General features: G+C 38.1%; 1 protein-coding gene across 1 annotated transcript in view; it reads right to left on the bottom strand.

Annotated features, from left to right (window-relative positions):
• Positions 1-26417, bottom strand: part of LOC121853624 (solute carrier family 23 member 2-like) — a 161476-nt gene that overhangs the window by 96822 nt on the left and 38237 nt on the right. The window contains exons 3-5 of the mRNA XM_042347882.1: positions 17423-17549; positions 17049-17169; positions 13646-13787 (exon numbers count right to left, since the gene is read on the bottom strand). Of these exons, the coding sequence (XP_042203816.1) occupies positions 13646-13787; positions 17049-17169; positions 17423-17549 (390 nt within the window). The remainder of the gene's footprint in view (positions 1-13645; positions 13788-17048; positions 17170-17422; positions 17550-26417) is intronic.

Genomic DNA, 26417 nt, shown 5'->3' with positions numbered 1-26417 from the left:
ACATGATTATAACAACCACGACCATGATTATAAAACCACGATTTTAACAACCACGATGATTATAACAACCACGACCATGATTATAACAACCACGACCAAGATAAAACAACCACAACATCATTATAACAACCACGACCATAATCATCATGATTATAACAACCACGACTATGATTGTAACAACCACGACCATGATTATAACAACCACGACCTTTATAAATAACGACCATGATTATAACAACCACGACTATGATTATATCACCCACAACCATGATTATAACAACCAAGACTGTAATTATAACAACCACGACCATGATCATAACAACCACGGCTATGATTATAACAACCACGACCATGATTATAACACCCACGACCATGATTATAACAACCACGATCATGATTATATCAACTACGACCATGATTATAAAAACCACGACCATGATTATAACAACCACGACCATGATTATAACAACCACGACCATGATCATAACAACGACCATGATTATAACAACCACAACCATGATTATAACTAACACAACTATGATTATAACAACCACGAGAATGATCAAAACCACGACTATGATTGTAACAACCACGACCATGGTTATAACAATCATGACCATGATTATAACAACTTTGACCTTGATATAAATAACCATGACCATGATTATAGCAACCACGACCATGATTATAACAATCATGACCATGATTATGACAACCACGACCATGATTATAACAATCATGGCAATGATTATAACAACCACGTCCATGATTATAACAATCATGACCATGATTATCACAACCTTGACCATGATATTAACAGCCATGACCATGATTACAGCAACCACGACCATGATTATAACAATCATGACCATGATTATAACAACCTTGACCATGATATTAACAACCATGACCATGATTATAGCAACCACGACCATGATTATAACAACCACGAATATGATTATAACAACCACGACTATGATCATAGCCACGACAATGATTATAACAACCAGGACCATGATTATAACAACCACGAACATGATTATAACAACTACGACTATGACTATAACAGCCACGACTAATATCATAACCACGATCATGATTATACCAACCACAACCACGATCATAACCACGACCATGATTATAATAACCACAACCATGATTATAACTACCACAACTATGATTATAACAACCACGAGAATGATCAAAACAACGACTATGAATATAACAACCACGACCATGGCTATAACAAACACGACCATGATTATAACAATCATGACCATGATTATAACAACCTTGACCATGATATTAACAACCATGACCATGATTATAGCAACCACGAACGTGATTATAACAACCACGAATATGATTATAACAACCACGACCATGAATATCATACTAGCGACCTTGATTAAAAAAAACAAGACTATGATTATAACAACCACGACTATGATCATATCCACGACAATGATTATAACAAACAGGACCATGATTAAAACAACCACGACCATGATTACAACAACTACGTCCATGATTATAACAACCACAACTATGATTGTAACAACCACGAGAATGATCAAAACCAGGACTATGATTATAACAACCACGACCATGGTTATAACAACCACGAATATGATTATAACAATCATGACCATGATTATAACAATCACGACCATGATTATAACAACCACGACCATGAATATAACAACCATGACCATGAATATAACAACCACGACTATGATTATAAAAACCACGACTATGCCTATAGCAATCACGACTATGATTATAACAACCACGAACATGATTATAACAACGACGACTATGATTATAACAACCACAACCGTGATTATAACAACCACGACCATGATTATAACAACCACGATCATGATTATAACAACCACGAATATAACAACCCCGCCCATGATTATAACAGCCATGACCGTGATTATAACAACGAGAACCCTGATTATAACAACCACGACCATGATTATAACACTCACGACCATGATTATGACTACCACAACTATGATTATAACAACCACGAGATTGATCAAAACCAAGTCTATGATCATAACCTCGCCCATGATTATTACAACCACGATAATCTTTATATCAACCACGACCATGATTACAACAACCACGACCATGATTACAACAACCACGACCATGAGTATAATAACCACGACCATAATTATACCAACCATGGCCATGATTACAACAACCACGACCATAATTTTGCCAACCGCGATCATGATTATAACAACAACGACAATGATTATAACAACCACGACTAAGATCATAACAACAACGACTATGATCATAACAACCACGACCATGAATATAACAACCACGACCGTGATTATAACAACAACGACCATGATTATAACAACCACGACTATGATTATATCACCCACGACCATGATTATAACAACCACGACAATGATTATAACAACCACGACCATGAATATAACAACCACGATATGATTATAACATCCACGACAATTGCTATAACAATCACGACTATGATTAAAACAACCACGACCATTATTATAACAACCACGAACATGATTATAACAACCACGAATATAACAACCCCGACCATGATTATAACAGCCACGACCGTGATTATAACAACCACAGCCATGATTATAGCAACCACGACTATGATCATAACCACGTCCATGATTATAACAACCACGACAATCATTATAACAACCACGACCATGATTACAACCACCACGACCATGAGTATAATACCACGACCATGATTAGAACAACCACGACCATGATTATAACAACCACGACAATGATTATACCAACCGCGACCATGATTATAACAACAACGACCATGATTATAACAACCACGACCATGATTATAACAACCACGACGAAGATCATAACAACCACGACTATTATCATAACAACCACGACCATGAATATAACAACCACGACCATGATTATAACAACCACGACCATGATTATAACAACCACGACAATGATTATAACAACCACTACAATGAATATAACAACCACGAATATGATTATAACAACCAAGACTATGATTATAACAACCACGACCGTGATTATAACAACCACGACCATGATTATAACAACCACGATCATGATTATAACAACCACGAATATAACAACCCCGACCATGATTATACCAGCCACCGTGATTATAACAACTACAGCCATGATTATAGCAACCACGACTATGATTATAACCACGACCATGATTATAACAACCACGACAATCATTATAACAACCACGACCATGATTATACCAACCGCGGCCATGATTATATCAACAACGAACATGATTATAACAACCACAACCATGATTATAACAACCACGACCATGATTATACCAACCACTACTATGATTATAACAACCACAACCATGATTATAACAACCACGACCGTGATTATAGCAACCACGCCATGATTATTACAACCACGACCTTGATTATAACAACCACGACTATGATCATAACCACGATCATGATTATAACAACCACGACCATGATTATAACAACCACAACTATGATTATATCACCCACGACCATGATTATAACAACCACGACAATGATTATAACAACCACGACCATGAATATAACAACCACGATATGATTATAACATCCACGACTATTGCTATAACAATCACGACTATGATTAAAACAACCACGACCATTATTATAACAACCACGAACATGATTATAACAACCACGAATATAACAACCCCGACCATGATTATAACAGCCACGACCGTGATTATAACAACCACAGCCATTATTATAGCAACCACGACAATGATCATAACCACGTCCATGATTATAACAACCACGACAATCATTGTAACAACCACGACCATGATTACAACTACCACGACCATGAGTATAATACCACGACCATGATTAGAACAACCACGACCATGATTATAACAACCACGACAATGATTATAACAACCGCGACCATGATTATAACAACAACGACCATGATTATAACAACCACGACCATGATTATAACAACCACGACTAAGATCATAACAACCACGACTATTATCATAACAACCACGACCATGAATATAACAACCACGACCATGATTATAACAACCACGACCATGATTATAACAACCACGACAATGATTATAACAACCACTACAATGAATATAACAACCACGAATATGATTATAACAACCAAGACTATGATTATAACAACCACGACCGTGATTATAACAACCACGACCATGATTATAACAACCACGATCATGATTATAACAACCACGAATATAACAACCCCGACCATGATTATACCAGCCACGCCCGTGATTATAACAACTACAGCCATGATTATAGCAACCACGACTATGATTATAACCACGACCATGATTATAACAACCACGACAATCATTATAACAACCACGACCATGATTATACCAACCGCGGCCATGATTATATCAACAATGAACATGATTATAACAACCACAACCATGATTATAACAACCACGACCATGATTATACCAACCACTACTATGATTATAACAACCACAACCATGATTATAACAACCACGACCGTGATTATAGCAACCACGACCATAATTATAACAACCACGACCTTGATTATAACAACCACGACTATGATCATAACCACGATCATGATTATAACAACCACGACCATGATTATATCAACCACGACCTTGATTATAACAATCATGATTAATATCATAACCACGATCATGATTATACTAACCACGACCATGATCATAACCACGACCATGATTATAACAACCACAATCATGATTATATCTACCACGACTTTGATTATAACAACCACGAGAATTATCAAAACCACGACTATGATTAAAACAACCACGACCATAGTTATAACAACCACGACCATGAATATAACAATCATGACCATAATTATAACAACCACGACCATGATTATAACAACCACGACAATGATTATAACAACCACTACCATGATTACAACAACCACGAATATGATTATAACAACCACGACTTTGATTATAACAACCACGACCATGATTATAACAACCACGACCATGATTAGAACAACCACGACCGTGATTATAACAACTACAGCAATGATTATAGCAACCACGACTATGTTCATAACCACGACCATGATTATAACAACCACGACAATCATTATAACAACCACGACCATGATTACAACTACCATGCCCATGAGTATAATAACCACGACCAGGTTTAGAACAACCACGACCATGATTATAAGAACCACGAGCATGATTATACCAACCGCGACCATGATTACAACAACAACGACCATGAATATAACAACCACGACCATGATTATAACAACCACGACTAAGATCATAACAACCACGACTATTATCATAACAACCACGACCATGAATATAACTACCACGACCATGATTATAACAACCACGACCATGATTACAACAACCACGACTATTATCATAATAACCACGACCAAGAATATAACAACCACGACCATGATTATAACAACCACGCCCATGATTATAACAACCACGACTATGATTATAACACCCACGACCATGATTATAACAACCACGACTATGATTATAACAATCACGACCATGCTTATAACAACCACGACCATGACCTATGATTATAACAACCACGACTATGACATAACCACGATCATGATTATAACAACCACGACCATGATTATATTAACCACGACCGTGATTATAACAACCACGACCATGATTATACCAACCACGACCATGATTATAACAACCACGATCATGATTGATTATCAACTACGACCATGATTATAACAACCACAACCATGATTATATGCAACCATACCCATGATTATAAGAACCACGACTATGATTATAGCAACCACAACCATGATTATAACAACCACGACCATGATTATAGCAACCACGAACATGATTATAACAAACACGATCTTGATTATATCAACCACGACTATGATCATAACCACGATCATGATTATAACAACCACGACCATGATTATATTCACCACGACCGTGATTATAACAACCACGACTATGATTATACCAACCACGACCATGATTATAACAACCACGATCATGATTATATCAACTACGACCATGATTATAACAACCACGACCATGATTATAACAACCACGACCATTATTATAACAACCACAACCATGATTATAGCAACCATACCCATGATTATAACAACCACGACTATGATTTTAGCAACCACGAACATGATTATAACAAACACGATCTTGATTATAACAACCACGACTATGATCATAACCACGATTATGGATATAACAACCACGATCATTATTATAACAACCATGAATAAAACAACCCCGACCATGATTATAACAGCCACGACCGTGATTATAACAACTACAGCAATGATTATAGCAACCACGACTATGTTCATAACCACGACCATGATTATAACAACTACGACAATCATTATAACAACCACGACCATGATTACAACTACCACGCCCATGAGTATAATAACCACGACCAGGTTTAGAACAACCACGACCATGATTATAACAACCACGAGCATGATTATACCAACCGCGACCATGATTATAACAACAACGACCATGAATATAACAACCACGACCATGATTATAACAACCACGACTAAGATCATAACAACCACGACTATTATCATAACAACCACGACCATGAATATAACTACCACGACCATGATTATAACAACCACGACCATGATTACAACAACCACGACTATTATCATAATAACCACGACCAAGAATATAATAACCACGACCATGATTATAACAACCACGACCATGATTATTACAACCACGACTATGATTATAACACCCACGACCATGATTATAACAACCACGACTATGATTATAACAATCACGACCATGCTTATAACAACCACGACCATGATAATAACAAACACGATCATGATTATATCAACTACGACCATGATTATAACAACCACAACCATGATTATAGCAACCATAGCCATGATTATAAGAACCACGACTATGATTATAGCAACCACAACCATGATTATAACAACCACGACCATGATTATAGCATCCACGAACATGATTATAACAAACACGATCTTGATTATAACAACCACGACTATGAACATAACCACGATCATGATTATAACAACCACGACCATGATTATATTAACCACGACCGTGATTATAACAACCACGACCATGATTATACCAACCACGACCATGATTATAACAACCACGATCATGATTATATCAACTACGACCATGATTATAACAACCACAACCATGATTATAGCAACCATACCCATGATTATAAGAACCACGACTATGATTATAGCAACCACAACCATGATTATAACAACCACGACCATGATTATAGCAACCACGAACATGATTATAACAAACACGATCTTGATTATAACAACCACGACTATGATCATAACCACGATCATGATTATAACAACCACGACCATGATTATATTAACCACGACCGTGATTATAACAACCACGACCATGATTATACCAACCACGACCATGATTATAACAACCACGATCATGATTATATCAACTACGACCATGATTATAACAACCACGACCATGATTATAACAACCACGACCATGATTATAACAACCACAACCATGATTATAGCAACCATACCCATGATTATAACAACCACGACTATGATTTTAGCAACCACGAACATGATTATAACAAACACGATCTTGATTATAACAACCACGACTATGATCATAACCACGATTATGGATATAACAACCACGACCACGATTTTATCAACCACGACCATGATTATAACAACCACGACTATAATTATAACAACCACGACCATGACTATATCAACCACGACTAATATCATAACCACGATCATGATTATACTAACCAAGACCATGATCATAACCACGACCATGATTATAACAACCACAACAATGATTTTAACTACCACAACTATGATTATAACAACCACGAGAATGATAAAAACCAAGACTGTGATTATAACAACCACGACCATGGTTATAACAACCACGAATATGATTATAACAACCTTGACCATGATATTAACAACCTTGACCATGATATTAACAACCATGACCATGATTATCACACTAGCGACCATGATTAAAACAAACAAGAATATGATTATAACAACCACGACTATGATCACAGCTAGGACAATGATTATAACAACCAGGACCATGAATATAACAACCACGACCATGATCATAACCACGACCATAATTATAACAACCACAATCATGATTATAACTACCACAACTATGATTATAACAACCGCGAGAATGATCAAAACCACGACTATGATTATAACAACCACGACCATGGTTATAACAATCATGACCATGATTATAACAATCTCGACCTTGATATTAATAACCATGACCATGATTATAGCAACCACCACCATGATTATAACAATCATGACCATGATTATAACAACCACGACTATGATCATAGCCACGACAATGATTATAACAACCACGACCATGATTATAACAACCACATCCATGAGTATAACTACCACAACTGTTATTATAACAACCACGAGAATGATCAAAACCACGACTATGAATATAACAACCACGACCATGGCTACATCAAACACGACCATTATTATAACAATCATGACCATGATTATAACAACCTTGACCATGATATTAACAACCATGACCATGATTATAGCAACCACGAACGTGATTATAATAACCACGAATATGATTATAACAACCACGACCATGATTATCAACTAGCGACCATGATTAAAACACACAATACTATGATTATAACAACCACGACTATGATCATAGCCACGACAATGATTATAACAACCACAACCATGATTATAACAACCACAACCATGAGTATAACTACCACAACTATGATTATAACAACCACGAGAATGATCAAAACCACGACTATGATTATAACAACCACAACCATGGCTATAACAATCATGACCATGATTATAACAACCTTGACCATGATAGTAACAACCATGACCATGATTATAGCAACCACGACCATGATTCTAACAATCATAACCATGATTATAACAACCTTGACCATGATATTAACAACCATGACCATGATTATAGCAACCACGACCATGATTATAACATCCACGTATATGATTATAACAACCACGACCATGATTATAACAACCACGACCATCATTATAACAATCATGACCATGATTATAACAACCTTGACCATGATATTAACAACCATGACCATGATTATAGCAACCACGACCATGATTATAACAACCACGAATATGATTATAACAACCAAGACCATGATTATCACACTAACGACCATGATTAAAACAAACAAGACTATGATTATAACAACCACGACTATGATCACAGCCACGACAATGATTATAACAACCAGGACCATGATTATATCAACCACGACCATGATCATAACCACGACCATAATTATAACAACCACATCCATGATTATAACTACCACAACTATGATTATAACAACCACGAAAATGATAAAAACCATGACTATGAATATAACAACCACGACCATGGCTATAACAAACACGACCATGATTATAACAATCATGACCATGATTATATCAACCTTGACCATGATATTAACAACCATGACCATGATTATAGCAACCACGAACGTGATTATAATAACCACGAATATGATTATAACAACCACGACCATGATTATCACACTAGCGACCATGATTAAAAAACACAAGACTATGATTATAACAACCACGACTATGATCACAGCCACGACAATGATTATAACAACCATGACCATGATTAAAACAACCACGACCATGATTATAACAACTACGACCATGATTATCACACTAGCGACCATGATTAAAAAACACAAGACTATGATTACAACAACCACGACTATGATCATAGCCACGACAATGATTATAACAACCATGACCATGATTAAAACAACCACGACCATGATTATAACAACTACGACCATGATTATAACAACCACGACAATGATTATAACAACCATGACCATGATTATACCAACCACGACCATGATTATAACTACCACAACTATGATTATAACAACCGCGAGAATGATCAAAACCAGGACTATGATTATAACAACCACGACCATGGTTATAACAACCACGAATATGAATATAACAACCATGACCAAGAATATAACAACCACGACTATGATTATAACAACCACGACTATGCCTATAACAATCACGACTATGATTATAACAACCACGACCATGTTTATAACAACCACGACTATGATTATAACAACCACGACCGTGACTATAACAACCACGACCATGATTATAACAACAACGATCATGATTATAACAACCACGAATATAACAACCCCACCGATGATTATAATAGCCACGACCGTGATTATAACAACCACAACCCTGATTATAACAACCACGACCATGATTATAACACTCACGACCATGATTTTAACTACCACAACTATGATTATAACAACCACGAGAATGATCAAAACCACGACTATGATCATAACCTCGCCCATGATTATTACAACCACGACAATCATTATAACAACCACGACCATGATTATAACAACCACGCCTATGATTATAACAACCACAACCATGATTATAACAACCACAAACATGATTATAACAACCACGACCACGATTATACCAACCACGACTATGATTATAACAACCACAACCATGATTATAACAACCACGACCATGATTATAGCAACCACGACCATGATTATAACAACCACGACCTTGATTATAACAACCACGACTATGATCATAACCACGATCATGATTATAACAACCCCTACCATGATTATATCAACCACGACCATGATTATACCAACCGGGACTATGATTATAACAACCACGACCATGACTAATATCATAACCAAGATCATGATTATACCAACCACGACCATGATCATTACCACGACCATGATTATAACAACCACAACCATGATTATATCTACCACAACTATGATTATAACGACCACGAGAATGATCAAAACCACGACTATGATTATAACAACCACGACCATGGCTATAACAACGACGACCAATGATTATGACAATCATGACAATGATTATCACACTGACGACCATGATTAAAACAAACACGACTATGATTATGACAACAACGACCCTGATTATAACAACCTCGACTATCATTATAATAACTACGACCATGATTATAACAATCACGACCATGATTATAACAACCATGACCATGATTATAACAACCACGACCATGGTTATAACAACCACGACCATGATTATAACACTCATGACCATGATTATAACAACCACGACCATGATTATAACAACCACGACCATGATTATAACAACCACGACTATGAATATAACAACCACAACCATGATATAACAACCACGACCATGATTATAGCAACCACGACCATGATTATAACAACCACGACCTTGATTATAACAACCACGACTATGATCATAACCACGATCCTGATTATAACAACCACTACCATGATTATATCAACCACGACCATGATTATACCAACCGGGACTATGATTATAACAACCACGACCATGACTAATATCATAAGCACGATCATGATTATACCAACCACGACCATGATCATAACCACGACCATGATTATAACAACCACAACCATGATTATATCTACCACAACTATGATTATAACAACCACGAGAATGATCAAAACCACGACTATGATTATAACAACCACGACCATGGCTGTAACAACTACGACCATGATTATAACAATCATGACCATGATTATCACAATGACGACCATGATTAAAACAAACACGACTATGATTATGACAACCACGACCATGATTATAACAACCTCGACTATGATTATAACAACTACGACCATGATTATAACAATCACGACCATGATTATAACAACCATGGCAATGATTATAACAACGACGACCATGGTTATAACAACCACGACCATGATTATAACAATCATGACCATGATTATAACAACCACGACCATGAATATAACAACCACGACCATGATAATAACAACCACGACCATGAATATAGCAACCACGACTATGATTATAACAACCACGACTATGATTATAACAACCACGACTATGCCTATAACAATCACGACCATGATTATAACAACCACGACCATGATTATATCAACCACGACTATGATTATAACCGTGTGCCTGTGTGTGTGTGTGTCTGTTCTGGGCTTCCGAATCGGCGCAATCGTTTTTCATCAAACTTGGTGGAAAAATCGCAAAAAAACCGTAGAGTGGAACAATCCTGGTCCTATGTCTATGGTTTCTTTAGGAAGGCATTAATTAACCATTTTATTTACGCTGGCAAACGATGTCACTGTACGCTGTCAGCCTTCCAGCATTTGCACACTAGCCAAGCACGAGCGTTCGAACTTTCACGCTTTGGTAAACTGTACCAACGGACTCGCCACCGGGCACGATGGGCCCACGATCACTTATTCTACACTATATAACGCGGCTTGTGTTGCTGTATCACCTTGGACTAGCCGTCCTTATTTTTTCCTGCACGCATTCTCTTCGTCTTACAGTCGTGGGATTGGATATAGTTATTTTACTTTTGCCAGAAAAAAGTTAGGTAGCGTAAAATTTAGCTCAGCAGTTTGTCAATAAACCATCTTACTAGAACGGCGCCCAGGCCACTGGAGTACTGGAGTAGCTGGACTGGTCAGTGTTCTGTAGTTAATCACTCCCTGGTCTCCTACTTTGCCAGATACCGCTGTTTAAACTAATCTTATTTAAAACCGTGGCATCACCTCGTTGGACGACTGTATATGTTGTGTATGAAACACTAAAAGTATGGGATAACCTTCAAGTGTAAGTGTGGACACCATTCCTAAACATTTCCTTCTCCTCGACCGTCACTCAAATTCTTTGTACATGCGCATGTACATATTGTATGTGTGTGGGTGTGTGTGTGTGTGTGTGTGTGTGTGTGTGTTAGAGCGTACAGCATCAGCAAAGTCTGCGTGTGTGACTGAGTGTTGTTGCAAGATTGTAAAATTTCTCACAGTATTCATAAATAATAGTTAACTACGCAGTTGATGGAAAACTTTCAAAAAAATCTTTCAGTTGGAACTTTATTAACAACACACGGGTAAATCGTTGAGGATTAAAAATAATTCCTATAATAATCTGAACACACACTAAAATCTATATATAACGCGGGAGGGTTTCAATACATATATTCAGGAATTATATTACAAGAATTGTTTTTCATTTCACTCATGCTAATAAATGGATTTATTAAGAATGACAATATCTTGCTTGATTATAAATATTGTATTCAGGGCTATGTACAAAAGGCTTGCACAAAGGACCTACACCTGTAGTACAGATGTAGAAGAGTGTTCCTACACCCCCTGTGGTGTCTCCAAACGGCACAGTTGCAGTAGTAGTATCACTATCTATGAATGAATGGGTATTGGCCGTGTAACGACGGACGTGATTCATGGATTCGTTTGTTACTGTATACGTCATATAGGTTGACCGTTTAGAACCAGGGGTTACCATAGGGAGTGTATGAAATCATTTTCGCAACTGAACAAGGGCCGTGTACCTGGATAAGGGAGCCTGAACCATGGAGAGTCACTGAAGAGGTCCGTAGTCATGTCAGTCCTGGCCTTGCTACCCTCAGCAAACATCCCAGTAGCCGTAAGAATTGCACATAACCCCCATGAGAGCATGATTGCCAGCAGCACCTTTAAGACCAAGATGAACATTAATAACACTTGTATAATGCCCTTTTGGGCAATGAAGAGTGACAATAGTAGGTAGTAGGCAGATTTCAAACAGGTTGGTACTACCACCTGGGAAGATATTGGGAGCATAATACGTTGTCTAATAGTAGACCCTGCTGCCATATGGCATCATAAAAATTGTGACCAACTCCCAGGTTGCTAATCTGACTTCATGCATCATTTACACACAATGCAGGGTCTAAATTGTTTCTCTTACTTAAACAACACAACATACAAAACTTTTCTCACTCCTGATCAGTTTTATTCTTTCTATTATTTTATTCTCCTATGACACCAGTCGACAATAATATTAAAACGGGGCCTTCTCGGATGGGTCCCACTGGTCGAGAAGGTTGTGGACCCCAGGGCCGACCTGATCATCATCAAACTACTGGGACATCAACTGACGTCACCGCGGTTGCTGGAGGATCGGCTTTTTTCACTCTTCATTTTCCAACATTTGCGGCCTGAGATCTAATTTTTTTTCTGTGGCTCACAATCTATTAACTTCTTCCCCCGACGTCTTACTACAACTGACCAAATCAGCTTCATCAAAACCTTTTTAAGTCCTCTTTCCGTTCTATACCTACAGTATAGCTCGACTCACGGATCTTGAATCTTCTCTTTATGATGTCATTTGGCTCAAAATATCTCTACCAATTATAATTATTTTTCTTTGCTTCCAATACTGTTTTGCCAACTCTACCAACTATTTGGAACTCTTTGACTATCTCACTTCTTGCCATGAGTCGTTGCTATACACACACCCCAACACCGAGATCCTCTAAATTGGGGATTTCAATGTTCATCACATAGAGTGGCTTGAGGCACTCTCTTATTCCTTACTTATTGATCTGGAACAAATAATTAGACACCCTACACGTGTTCCAGATCGACACGATCAACTTGCTAACATTCTTGATCTGTGTTTTACCTCTAACCCCCCACACTACTCATTCTCAATTTCTACTCCCTTAGGGACTTCGATCACAATCTTATTTATATTAAAATTAAACTGGGCACAATCATCTTCCCCACCCCTCTTTAAACGCCAACTATTGCTCTATCGGAGGGCAAACAGGCAATCCTTGCGAGAATTCTTCTCCTACTTTCCCTGAGATGAATGTTGCTTTTCCACTCGGGACGCCTCGGTATGTGCTGACATCACTGCTGGGGTTATACAGGGTGGTATGAGTGCATTTATCCTATCTTCTACCAAAACTTTCACTTTACAGTCCTGGTTTGATAGCTCCTGTTCTCTTGCATGTAGGGAGAGAGATCAAGTTATGAAACTACCTCCTCCTCCTCCTGTTACCCACTCCTCTTTCATTACTTTAAGGAATCGTTGTAGGGCCAAGTGGAATTTTATAAAAAGAAAGACCGCTGACCTGACTAGTAAATCCTTCTGGTCCTTAACCAAAAACCTCTGTAATAACTTCTTCACTCCCCCTTCTCCTCCTCTCTTCCGACCTGATGACTCTATAGTCAATCTCTTTGGCACCTTACTCTCCTCTAACTCTACCTTAGACGAATCCAACTCTACCCCTCCTACCCCTGCTCCTCCTACTGAACCTATGCACTTTCCTATAATCTCCACTCGTAGGGTTGCTGGTGTGTTATCAAATCTGGATGTGAATAAGGCGGAATACCCCCTCGTGTTCTGAGGGAGTGTGCTGAAATTCTGGCTCCTCTGCTTGTTCGCATCTTTCGTCTTTGCCTCAAAACCCAAACTTTTCTTCTTGGAAGCATGTTTCGGTTCAGCCCATCCCGAAAAAGGGTGATCCTTCTAATCCCTCTAACTATCACCCGCATTGCCCTAACTTCATCCCTTTCTAAGAGTTTCGAAACTATCTTAAACTCTAATTTTCTCCATGACCTTGAACGCCTTTCTCTTTTGTCGGATCACCAATATGGTTTCCGCCAGGCGAGATCTACTGGTGATCTGCTCTCCTACTGCACCCATCTTTGGTCATCCTCTCTTAGGGATTATGGGGAAACTTTCGTCGTGGCCCTCGACAACTCCAAAGCATTTGACAGGGTATGGCACAAGTGTTTGCTTTCTAAACTTCCATCTTATGGTTTCGCTCCTCACCTTGTTCACTAATTTCTAGCTTCCTCGAGAACCGATCCATGGCAGGTGTTGTCGAGGGATCGATCTTTATCTACCAATATTGGTGTTCCACTCTTTTCCTTCTTTTTATCCGTGATTAACTTCAAACTAATTTTATCCATTCTTACGCTGATGATTCTACTCTTCACCCTTCTCATTTTTCCCTTCCCCTAATTCTCAAACTAGATTTGTTTCTAGAGATGATATCGTCTCATCTATTAATGCGGATGTGTGCAGCATCTCCGAATGGGAAAGTAGAAATTTGGTTAAATTCAATAGTAACAAAACACAGTATTTATCAATTATAATTTACAAAATAGAAGATCTCCCACTACTCACATTTCAGGAATCAATCATTCTGCCAAATTTTAAAATAGATATTCTAGACCTTACCATTTCCTCTATTTTGTCATGGAAGCCACACATCTGCAACGTTGTTAAAGCTGCCTCCAGAAAGCTGACAATGTTGTACGGATGCCGTAGCTACTTCACTCCTCAGCAGTTGCTACACGTTTATAAAGGATTCGTTCGTCCGAACTTGGAGTACTACAGGTACTTTAACGGGCAATGTTCGGTGGATTTGGCCACCTGTGTACAGCCGGCAAGGTCGTGGGCTCGTAACACTCGTCTTGCCCGCGGTGCCCACCGTTACTGTGTGGATGTCGGTCACACTAGAATAACCCGTTATAGTACATCCTTCTTTCCTGACACAGCCAAACTGTGTAATGCTCTGCCTTCTTCTGTGTTTCCATACCCTTACAATTTGTCACACTTCAGATAGCTGGTTCTCCTGCATCTTCGTGAATAAGATTAATATAGCCTTTTTTCTCTTTTATTTTTAATTTATTTTACTCTTATTTATCCCCTCCCCAGGCCCCGTTTTGGGTCGATAACCTGTACCCGGGTGGGCTATTCCCCGTTAAAAAAAAAAATAATAATAATAACCCTTTAGGAAAGGAAGAGTGATAACGTAAGTAAACTGCCCTGATCAGTAATCTGTACAAGATATATCGCGATACAGAATATGTGAAACGATTGAGGAACTTTAGATTAACTATTTATAAGTAGCTGATTTATTTCTTACACGTCTGTGAGAAATAATTTGTCCATACCGGAAAGATTTTGAAGATATAGACGTAGGAGACGCCACAGCCAGAGCTTGTGTTGTAGGTGGGGAAAGGCACAGCCACATTCCTCATGTGCTGAGACAATACGATCATCAGCACCATCGTCCTGGAGGGGGTTGAGAAGACAAAAGGAGGAGGACGAAGGAAAGAGAGAGAAAAAAGGAGGGAAAGAAGGGAGAGAGAAAAATACAAGATAAAAGTTCATTCTATTAAGAAAATAAAAAAAATAGCATTATAATAATTAACAATTGTTATTTTCAGAATATTCATTAAAGGTCAAATATTCCCCAAACCTCGACCTCAGAGGTAGGTCATACTTCTGAGTAGGACACCCCATCGGGAGTCCAATAAGGACCTACATGAAGGAGATGCCCCAGTGGTGTGCTGCCTTTTCTGTCGCCACGCTAATCAGTGAGAGTCCTACTAGTGTCACTGCAGGAGCGATGGCTAGGGGCGTGATCCATGTTAGCAGGATGCCCATCAACCCTGGAACCAAGGAAGAAATTTAGCTCACTAGGAGTACAAGTTCAGCATTGGATATGTGATTTATTAAATAGCGACCTTCCTTGCCAGCATCATAATAAGTACCGGGTAAGTTACCTGATTACACGCAAGTTATGTTTTATTTCAAACATAAATAATAAAGGGTTCAGACAATGACACTACTTCGTTTGTTACAAGAATTATATATTTCTAATGATGAACAGACTTAAAAATCTCATCATAATATTGTACTCCTACAACTTTAGTAAAACAATGCTAATTCCCTGTTCACATCAGCAAGTCATGAGGTTTTATTGAGGGTACCAATAGAAGTTGTGTGTCACATAACTTCTAAGCTGTTGGAGACTTACTGATAAATGCTGGACCCTACTTTGATTTATCATGTAAAAAATGTACCAAAATATATGGTGGCTGAGAGTGAATGAACTTGTGTAAACACCCAATTTTCATGTAAGTACCAATATGGTGATGGATGCACATACAGTTACACAAGAAGCCACAAAAACATATTTACCAAAGCAGACACACAAAGGATTAAGAATCTTAACCACAGTAACCTACTGATACGTGATCTATCCAATACTACACTTATCCTTTCATCTAATGTCCTGGATGATGCCTTTCCTGGCTCGTGATGACTAATCATATCTCTTCAAGGTATTTTATTACTTATTGTGACCACGAGTACGTGACGACTGATGTCATAAAAGTGGGGATATTATTAGCACCCTCAGGATTACATAGACGCAAACGCTTCAAATTCTGTGCATAACAGCTCTTCTAACTTTGTATTATAATAGCTCAAGTGGTGTCCATATTACATTATATTAACTTCAATTGTGTCTTGAATATTGCAAATCATATTAAAGTGAAGATGCATATGATAACTAAAAGATCTGAATTTCATTAATCACTAATTACAGGTGAAATCAAAGTCTAGACATATAGTATAAAACAAATATTACTCCATTATTTATAACTTATTTTTCATGTAGCTTCATGAAAAGTTGAACTTTCCCATCATTTTGTTTTACATTTATCGTCACCATTGAACTCTTTATTTATGTAAATAATATTGATAACACTTTGTTTACTTATTTTTATTCTGGAGATCGGATTTAAATCTATATATCCAGCTCTTTATATGCCTTTCTTTGATTAAGTGACTCTCGCAGTATTGGTGGCTCTAGAACAAGAGATCTTGACTTGCCCATTACTTGTCCAATCATGTTTTGTAGATCACCACATTCGAATAAGCTTAATCAGAAGATCCTTGGCGCCCTGAGCTGTTTCACCTCGACAACACTCCATCCCATAATAAGGTAGCCACTGTGATCAGTTACATAAAATATATCTGGGCCACCGGTCCTGGTGGAATTCCAGTTGAGGTACAGTCGCGGACAAAGGTAAGCATCCACCCCTCCTTCTGCCATAATGCTAGCTCAAGGCGTTTCTACACGACGGGTCACAAGGGAAAAAAGGGTATTGATGTGCGGGAGAGCTAGGGGTGGCAAAGCCGGGTAAGGTAGGAGGGCGCAAGTAAAGGGCCACATATGTAGTGAGAGTGTAAGTGGTCTAAGAATTATCCTGAACGCTTGAAAAAGGTGTTAAGAGTGGTGGATGTAGCTTGTCTTTGACGACCTTAAATGACCCTGGCAGTTGATGGGCCAATGACCGGGGAGGTGTCATATAGACTTAACAATCCCTTAGTTATCTATTCCTTTACTTGAGTTTCTGGGTAGGAATGTGAGTGAATGGATTATTGTCCACCCTGTAATATGTTTATTCGAGATGTGAAAATCATTGCAAGGTGATGAGGTGGACAGGTGGTAGTGGTAATGGACTTTGGCCACTTCTCTACACCCAGCCAAGGATGGACGATAAAGAGCATCGATTGGCGAATTGCGAGCTAATTATCGGCTGGCTACAATATGTCAGAAATTACAAAGGTGATTGGGGTCAAGGTCTATTGACGTTTGTTGGGGTCACTATGAGACATTGGTTAACAAACTGGAAGGATTCTGAGAACTTGAGAAACCGGCCTTCATGAATTTTTTTTATTGGTTTGCTGACATTTGAAATATTGAAATGACTAATTTCAGGTGTGTAATGTAAATGAAACATATTGGAATTCTTAATTCATATAAATGGTATGACTTTAGGCCGGGAAGAGCACGACTGACAGGCGAGAAGGTCATTGAACGTGGCTGTGTTGGTAAATATTAAAAATGTAATTTCCATCTTCTAATTCAATATTTCTCCTCATATCAATAACTTATTATAAATATCTAGTTACCGTTATTTAAAACCAGAACAACAACGTGAAAAAGTGATTAATAACGAAATGGGTGACACATTATTATAATCATAAAATAAGGGTCATCATCTAATACTCTTTCAATCAAGAAAACCTAAGATGTAATATAGAGAAGAAAATTACACCCCTCCTCCCTTTCTTTCTTTCATGATTTCCCTGCCTTCTTCAGTCCCCTCATTCTCTGATGAACAACTTACGTCGCATATCACCCTCCTACCCCCAACAAACGGACCTTCCCTAAGTCGACCATTCCCCTTCTCCACCCTACATGATTTACCATGGAGAAAGAGGTCCCTCTGCTTTCTGTACTGTCACAGACAAAAGTTAGCAGACACTGACCTGGAGGTATACGACATTTAATCTCTTAGCTGTTCAGAAACAAGTTGGTCTGTTTACCAACAGATGGCGTGCTTCTATGAGTAGATGATGATGATGATGATGATGATGATGACGACGACGACGACGACGACGACGACGACGACAACAACAACAACAACAACAACAACAACAACAACAATAATAATAATAATAATAATAATAATAATAATAATAATAATAATAATAATAATAATAATAATAATAATAATAATAATAATAATAATAATAATAATAATAATAAACGGTTTATTAATGGAGGTGCAGCCGGTGGCTGAAAATATACAAACTTACAATACATAAATCAGGAGTTGTTTATTATTTTGACAATAGATGGGATGGTGCTATTCTTATATCTATCGGTGCAGGCTCTTATGGGCTGAATTTTGTTGTAGTGGTGGACTGTGCGAGGTGGGTGGGAGACTGCCGGTGGCAGGAGGTGGCGATGACGAGGGTGGTGCAGTAGTTCACTGCCAAACCTTGCTAGTGCTTGGTGGTGGAGGTCACTGAGGGGTGGCATTTCCAGGGTGGAGAGAGCGTTGTTGTAGCCGGAGTAGTCTGCGCCGAGCATGATTCTGCAGGCCCTTTTCTGTACCTTCTCTAGCCGACGTTGTTGGGTGCGTGCATGTAGGTGTAAGTGTGCACTGATATACAACAGAGTAGATCATATCGGTTATAATTACTCATGTGAATTTTATTGTCTCAGCATATGTGACAAAATACATTAGTATGTTACTAAGTCTACGTTTAACCAACCGTAAATAACAATGAGGAACTAAAGTCATTTTCACCTTTAAATAAGGAGTGGAAATGAGCGATCTCAGGGTTTTAAACTTGGGTCCATTGTTTAAATGCATCATCAGAAAAGCAGTTGTCTCTTATACACACTTACACACAAAAACCCACACCCACATATAGATTCACATACAAACATACCTACTTTTCCACACAATCACCCATAATCCCACCCTAATGACGCCTTAATTAAACGACATCTCCCGCCCACTCGAAGAACATCAAAGTACGAGTTGATCGTGCAACATTCAGTCAGGAGAAGTGGTACTGGCAAGCGATGCTCTTTTCTGCTGTTCTTTATCCCTAATTTTATGGTAAGTTAATTACTAATGAATGTTAGCCAGCAAACTTGGATGACAAAGCATAAAAAATAATAAATGTCAGTAGTTTCCTTGATATTTAATGGGTTTTTTTACGATATTCTGAGGAAAAAAATGATGTTAATCACACACACACAGTTTCATGTTTTAGTGACTAATATTTCTTTGCATTCTCAGGAATAATGCCAAAATGGTGTGCTACATTCAATTGTCGTAGGAGCTATAAAGGAGAACCATACAGTCCTGTAGTGCGCTTTCCTACCGACGAACAAGAGCGTCAAGCATAGATTAGAGCAATGCCGAATAGCCCAGAAGGTTTTGAGATGGGTCAGAAATATGAATTTGTGCATCACACTTTGAGACTGGATCACAGTTCGGGGAGGCAAACAGCCAGTTGGGCCTCTTACACTTTTTAAAGGTGCCCAAGATTTGTCAGAAACAACAATTGCCAACTCCTAGGTTAACTAAAACAGTTACAAGTGAAGGAATACTTACAAAAAAGTGAATTTTAAAATGATCGGGACAAAATCTAATTTTTTTAATTTTTTTCAGAAGAGATTGGAAAACGTTTCCCGGATTTCTATGTCAAGCAAAATAGTAGAGAACTGGCTATGACAGACAACAACCGGAGAGCAGTTCATAAGTTTCTTCATTTTAGAGTGATACAGTCTCCTTTTGGATTTTTGCAGTTAGGAGTAGCAGAGAAAGATAGTCTGGAGGTACCAAAAAATAAACTGAACCTTAAAAAAAAGTTTGTCACGCAAATGGTTTCAAATTGAAGAAATCATGAAAACTTTGAACACTCATGTTACAACAAATAATGAATATTTAAGCAAAATAATCTCAGAACTTGATTCTATCAAAGATTTTCATGAAACTGACAGTTTTCAGTTCATTCAAACATAGCTGCAACTTCTTTTGGCTTTTGATTCATCCAAAAAATCGTCGATATACAACGCATATACTTATTCTTGCAGTAGAACTTTTTTTGTATTTCACCTGCAACATACCGAATGTTAAGAAACTCGAGAGCAATTAGTCTTCCTTGTGAGAAATTGATTCGACAAGTGATGTCTCGCAGTTATGTTGACATTTGTCTCCCAATCCTTTTTCAACAGTTTAAAAAACAACAGCGGCTAGTTAATAATTCATGTTAAAGTTAAGCTTAAATTTACAGGGTAGTATATAGTTGACCCACATGAGCTCTTGTTATTGAAATTTTGTCATTATAGAGAACCACGATACTTCATACGAATCCATCCTGTATCGGGATTGAAAGCTATGCAGCTGAAGGAAATGTTACATGAAGCTACAGGGTGTCCATATATGAATACCCTGATTAAAGCATGCTATGACTTTTAAATAAACACTCGTAATCAAAAACAGTTTTCATCATAAGTAGATAAAAATACAAAGTTTTGATACATGGTTAATGAACTTAATAAACCATCACATGTGCACCCCAAGTGCGTGTACGAGATCACCTGTATAAAGAAAACGGATGTAAGATTCGTCATTAAAACAAGAAAACATACTGTTTTTAGGGTATTCATTTATGGACACCCTGTATTTATGTTGTTAAATGTAGTGGTGGTCATCCCGTATCGTTTGTCTGTGACAACTGTCCAATGAGTCAAGCCGTATATATGTTACAGAGAATTTGTGTAACCAGTGATTTCCTGAAATCCCTAAAACTTTTTCTAAGTAATATGTGATTACTGTTAGATTAGGTTAGGTTAGGTTAGGTTAGGTTAGGTTAGGTTAGGTTAGGTAATTACATATAACTTGCTTCATGTAACATTTCCTTCAGCTGAATAGCTTTCAATCCCGATACAGGATGGATTCGTATGATGTATCGTGGTCCTAAGAGTACATTTGACGTAAACTGCGAATTTTGTGCAGCAGCAATAGATGATAGTAATTTTCAACTCTTGGAAAGCTAACATTACACGACACTCAGCTCCTTCTAGATTCGGATTGTACCTTAAAATATAAAAATGTCAACATTGCAGGATTTAAAGTTCATAAGCATGGACAGCCAGAAATAGATTCTGGGGAATGTTTGTCACCAGAGTTTGTGGCTGAGCTTGATCAACGTGGTCTGAGTATGCCAACAGTGGTTACTGACTTTTTTGTACATAGTGCTGTCGCCCTTCATATGTCTCTTCAGGATGAGAACAAATATTATTTCAATTATTTGAAAACATGTTTGTCATATGTAGATACTTTTATGGCACACCTTTTAGGAGCGTGCAAAACATTGTGTAGCACTGTAGTGTGTTATTCAAAACACTAGGATGCTTAAGGCGGCAAGGGAAACTCTGTTCTTTGAGTTGTTAATTGTGTCAAGTGAATATATATAGAAGTTCATTTGTAAAGGACGTTTCCTTATACTATTGCCTTATACTTAGCTAGTGTCAACCATATTAGGATGTTCTCTTTTTGTGTAACATTATTTTATAAAATATGTTTTATTATAATGACATATATTATAACTGTTTACATTCATTAATTGACTCATAAGGGTCAGTACACAAAAAAGTTTAGTTTCCTTTATTTGGTTTGTAAAAACATAATAAGAGATTACAAACCCCCCCAAAAAAACGAAATCGTATCGAGTACAACTGAATGAAGACATATCTGTGGACCCGTCAGAGACCCAAGTTCTTTTACCCGAGTACGGCCGATGCCAGTCCTATTATTTTTAGAGACGTCTACTGTATGACTTAAGTCCAACAACTGAAGCGATATTTGAGACAAAATATGTGTGTGTGTGTGTGTGTTGGGGGAGACTACGGAAGCCACGCAGCGGCAGACCATGTGCAGCAATGCCTGAGGACGATTACGGGATTTGGGAGGCAAAACAACGGCCACTGACGTCTGCTGTACAGGTGACACGAGACCAAAACAACACACACTTCTACGTCCCGGCAATAAAAGTTCGACTCACACAGGTACATAAGGAAACTTGACTGAGGTTTGTTCTCTCACATCTCTTCTTGAAAGTCAACTATTGGAGAACTGTGATATTCCATGATGAGAACTGTTTTACATCTGTGAAGGCTGCAGCAGGACAATGCGGGAGAGTATGGAATACACGACTTAGGGAGGATCACATTAAAAAAAGAGCCACCAGCGGTAGAGTCAGTGTATCGGCCAGAGAAGATCGTGCAATTGGACGGAAGATTTACAGCAACAAAATATGTGGAAATATTTGAAGATGTGCTACTGTCAACAGTGCGACCTATAGCAATTCCACAGCGAAATTTAATTTGATTGGTGCATGGCAGGAGTTCTGTTTATATGAGGAAAAAATGTTACGGGCTGGCTCTTTCGTCACCCTTAAATAGAATTGATTGTTTGACCAAGTACAGAGTGTGATTTAAACCCCACCAAGAATCTGTGGGCTAACATGTGTCGGGAGTAGAACGTGGAAGAGACCAACAACACTCAAACTACAGAGAACAAGGCACAACAGTTTCTGAGCGATTCTATGCCAACACGCATTCCTGAAGCTGTTGATGTACACGGAGGCTGGACATCATACTAATTCATTAACACTGTAATGCTACGCATAATTATACATTTTATATTATATATTTACCAAATGACTGCTTAAATACGCAAATGATTCAAAATATTAATAAACATTATGGTGGAAAAAAGGGAATCCCTTAAGGGGGGACACTGAAATAATTGAAAATAAGCAGGTTAAATAATCACCCATTTTCGTACACAGCAAACCCTTCTCTTCCGGGCGTGGTCGTTTCCAGGCCTCCTCCCCTAACACACACACACACACACACACACACACACATTTCGTCTCAACTATCACTTCAGCTGTTGGACTTTAGTTCCTCATTGTTATTTACGGTTGGTTAAAATTATATTCAGAAACATATTATATAAATGTATTTTGTCACATATGCTGAGACAATAAAATTCACATGAGTAATTATATCCGATATGATCAACTCTGTTGTATATCTGGGCACACTTACACCTACGTGCACGCACACACGCACATATACACCAAAAACTACTCATAGAAGCACGCCATCTGTTGGTAAACAGACCCACTTGTTTCTGAATAGCTTTGAGATTAAATGTCCGTATACCGCCAGGTCGGAGTCTGCCAATTTTTGTCCGTGAAAGTACATGAAGCAGAGGGACCCCCCCAGGGGCAAATCCAGGTGGGTACTTGGGGTCCGGACCGCCGTATTCATCAGAAAATTACAATACTTATTCTTTGCTGGTGTATTAGGGTGTGTCATACGGAGGCGAATTTTTTTTTTTTTGAGTTTGAAAAATCGGCCCATGGTATTAATGATGTAGTTCTATGTGCAGAATCATGTGATATCTTCAGATTTGAAAAGTTTTCATTTTTTGCGAGGTAAATTTTAACTTGAAATCTTATGAAAATTCAGTATTCCCACCCTTTTACCAACACCACTAAATAGCTTATTTAAAGTAAAGTAAATGTATCAGGTTAATTTATTAGGATGAAAATGATCCAGAATAGTGAAACGAATGATCTTGACACATTTATTTAATTTAATATTCCTTTAGAAAACAAAATCATCAAATACAAAAACCGGTTTTACTACTACGACCCGGTGTTGCTGCACACCATAGAGAACATGTCTTTCTTGCTTCTGTTTCTACTCATCACCTCCCTGCTGACCACCTGAGCTCGGATGTAGCCTTCCCTCCTCTCCTTGCTGTACACGTGACTGCTGGCCTCGCTCACTTGCTGTACACAACGCTCTATACTCTGGGTGTGCGAGGGCCAGGCAGGGACATGCATGGGGTTGTCCAGGAAAGCTCTGACTTGAACATTGGTGAGGCTGCAGGTAAGAGGGGGCTCACTGCCAGCCTGGATGTTATCCAGATCTATGAGATCAGTGAGGGTCTTGGCACCTAGATTGACTTCAGGAGTCTTCCTGACCCTGAAGGAATCGTCACCAACTGATTCGTCATGCCCAGATCCTCTCATAAGTCTCATATCCAAGATCTTTTTGACTGCCACTCTTCTCTCCTCCT

Source organism: Homarus americanus, unplaced genomic scaffold (assembly GCF_018991925.1).
Source record: "Homarus americanus isolate GMGI-L3 unplaced genomic scaffold, GMGI_Hamer_2.0 scaffold4896, whole genome shotgun sequence".
Lineage (NCBI taxonomy): Eukaryota > Metazoa > Arthropoda > Malacostraca > Decapoda > Nephropidae > Homarus > Homarus americanus.
Note: the sequence above shows the minus strand (reverse complement) of the source record. Positions and strands in the feature narration are given on the sequence as shown.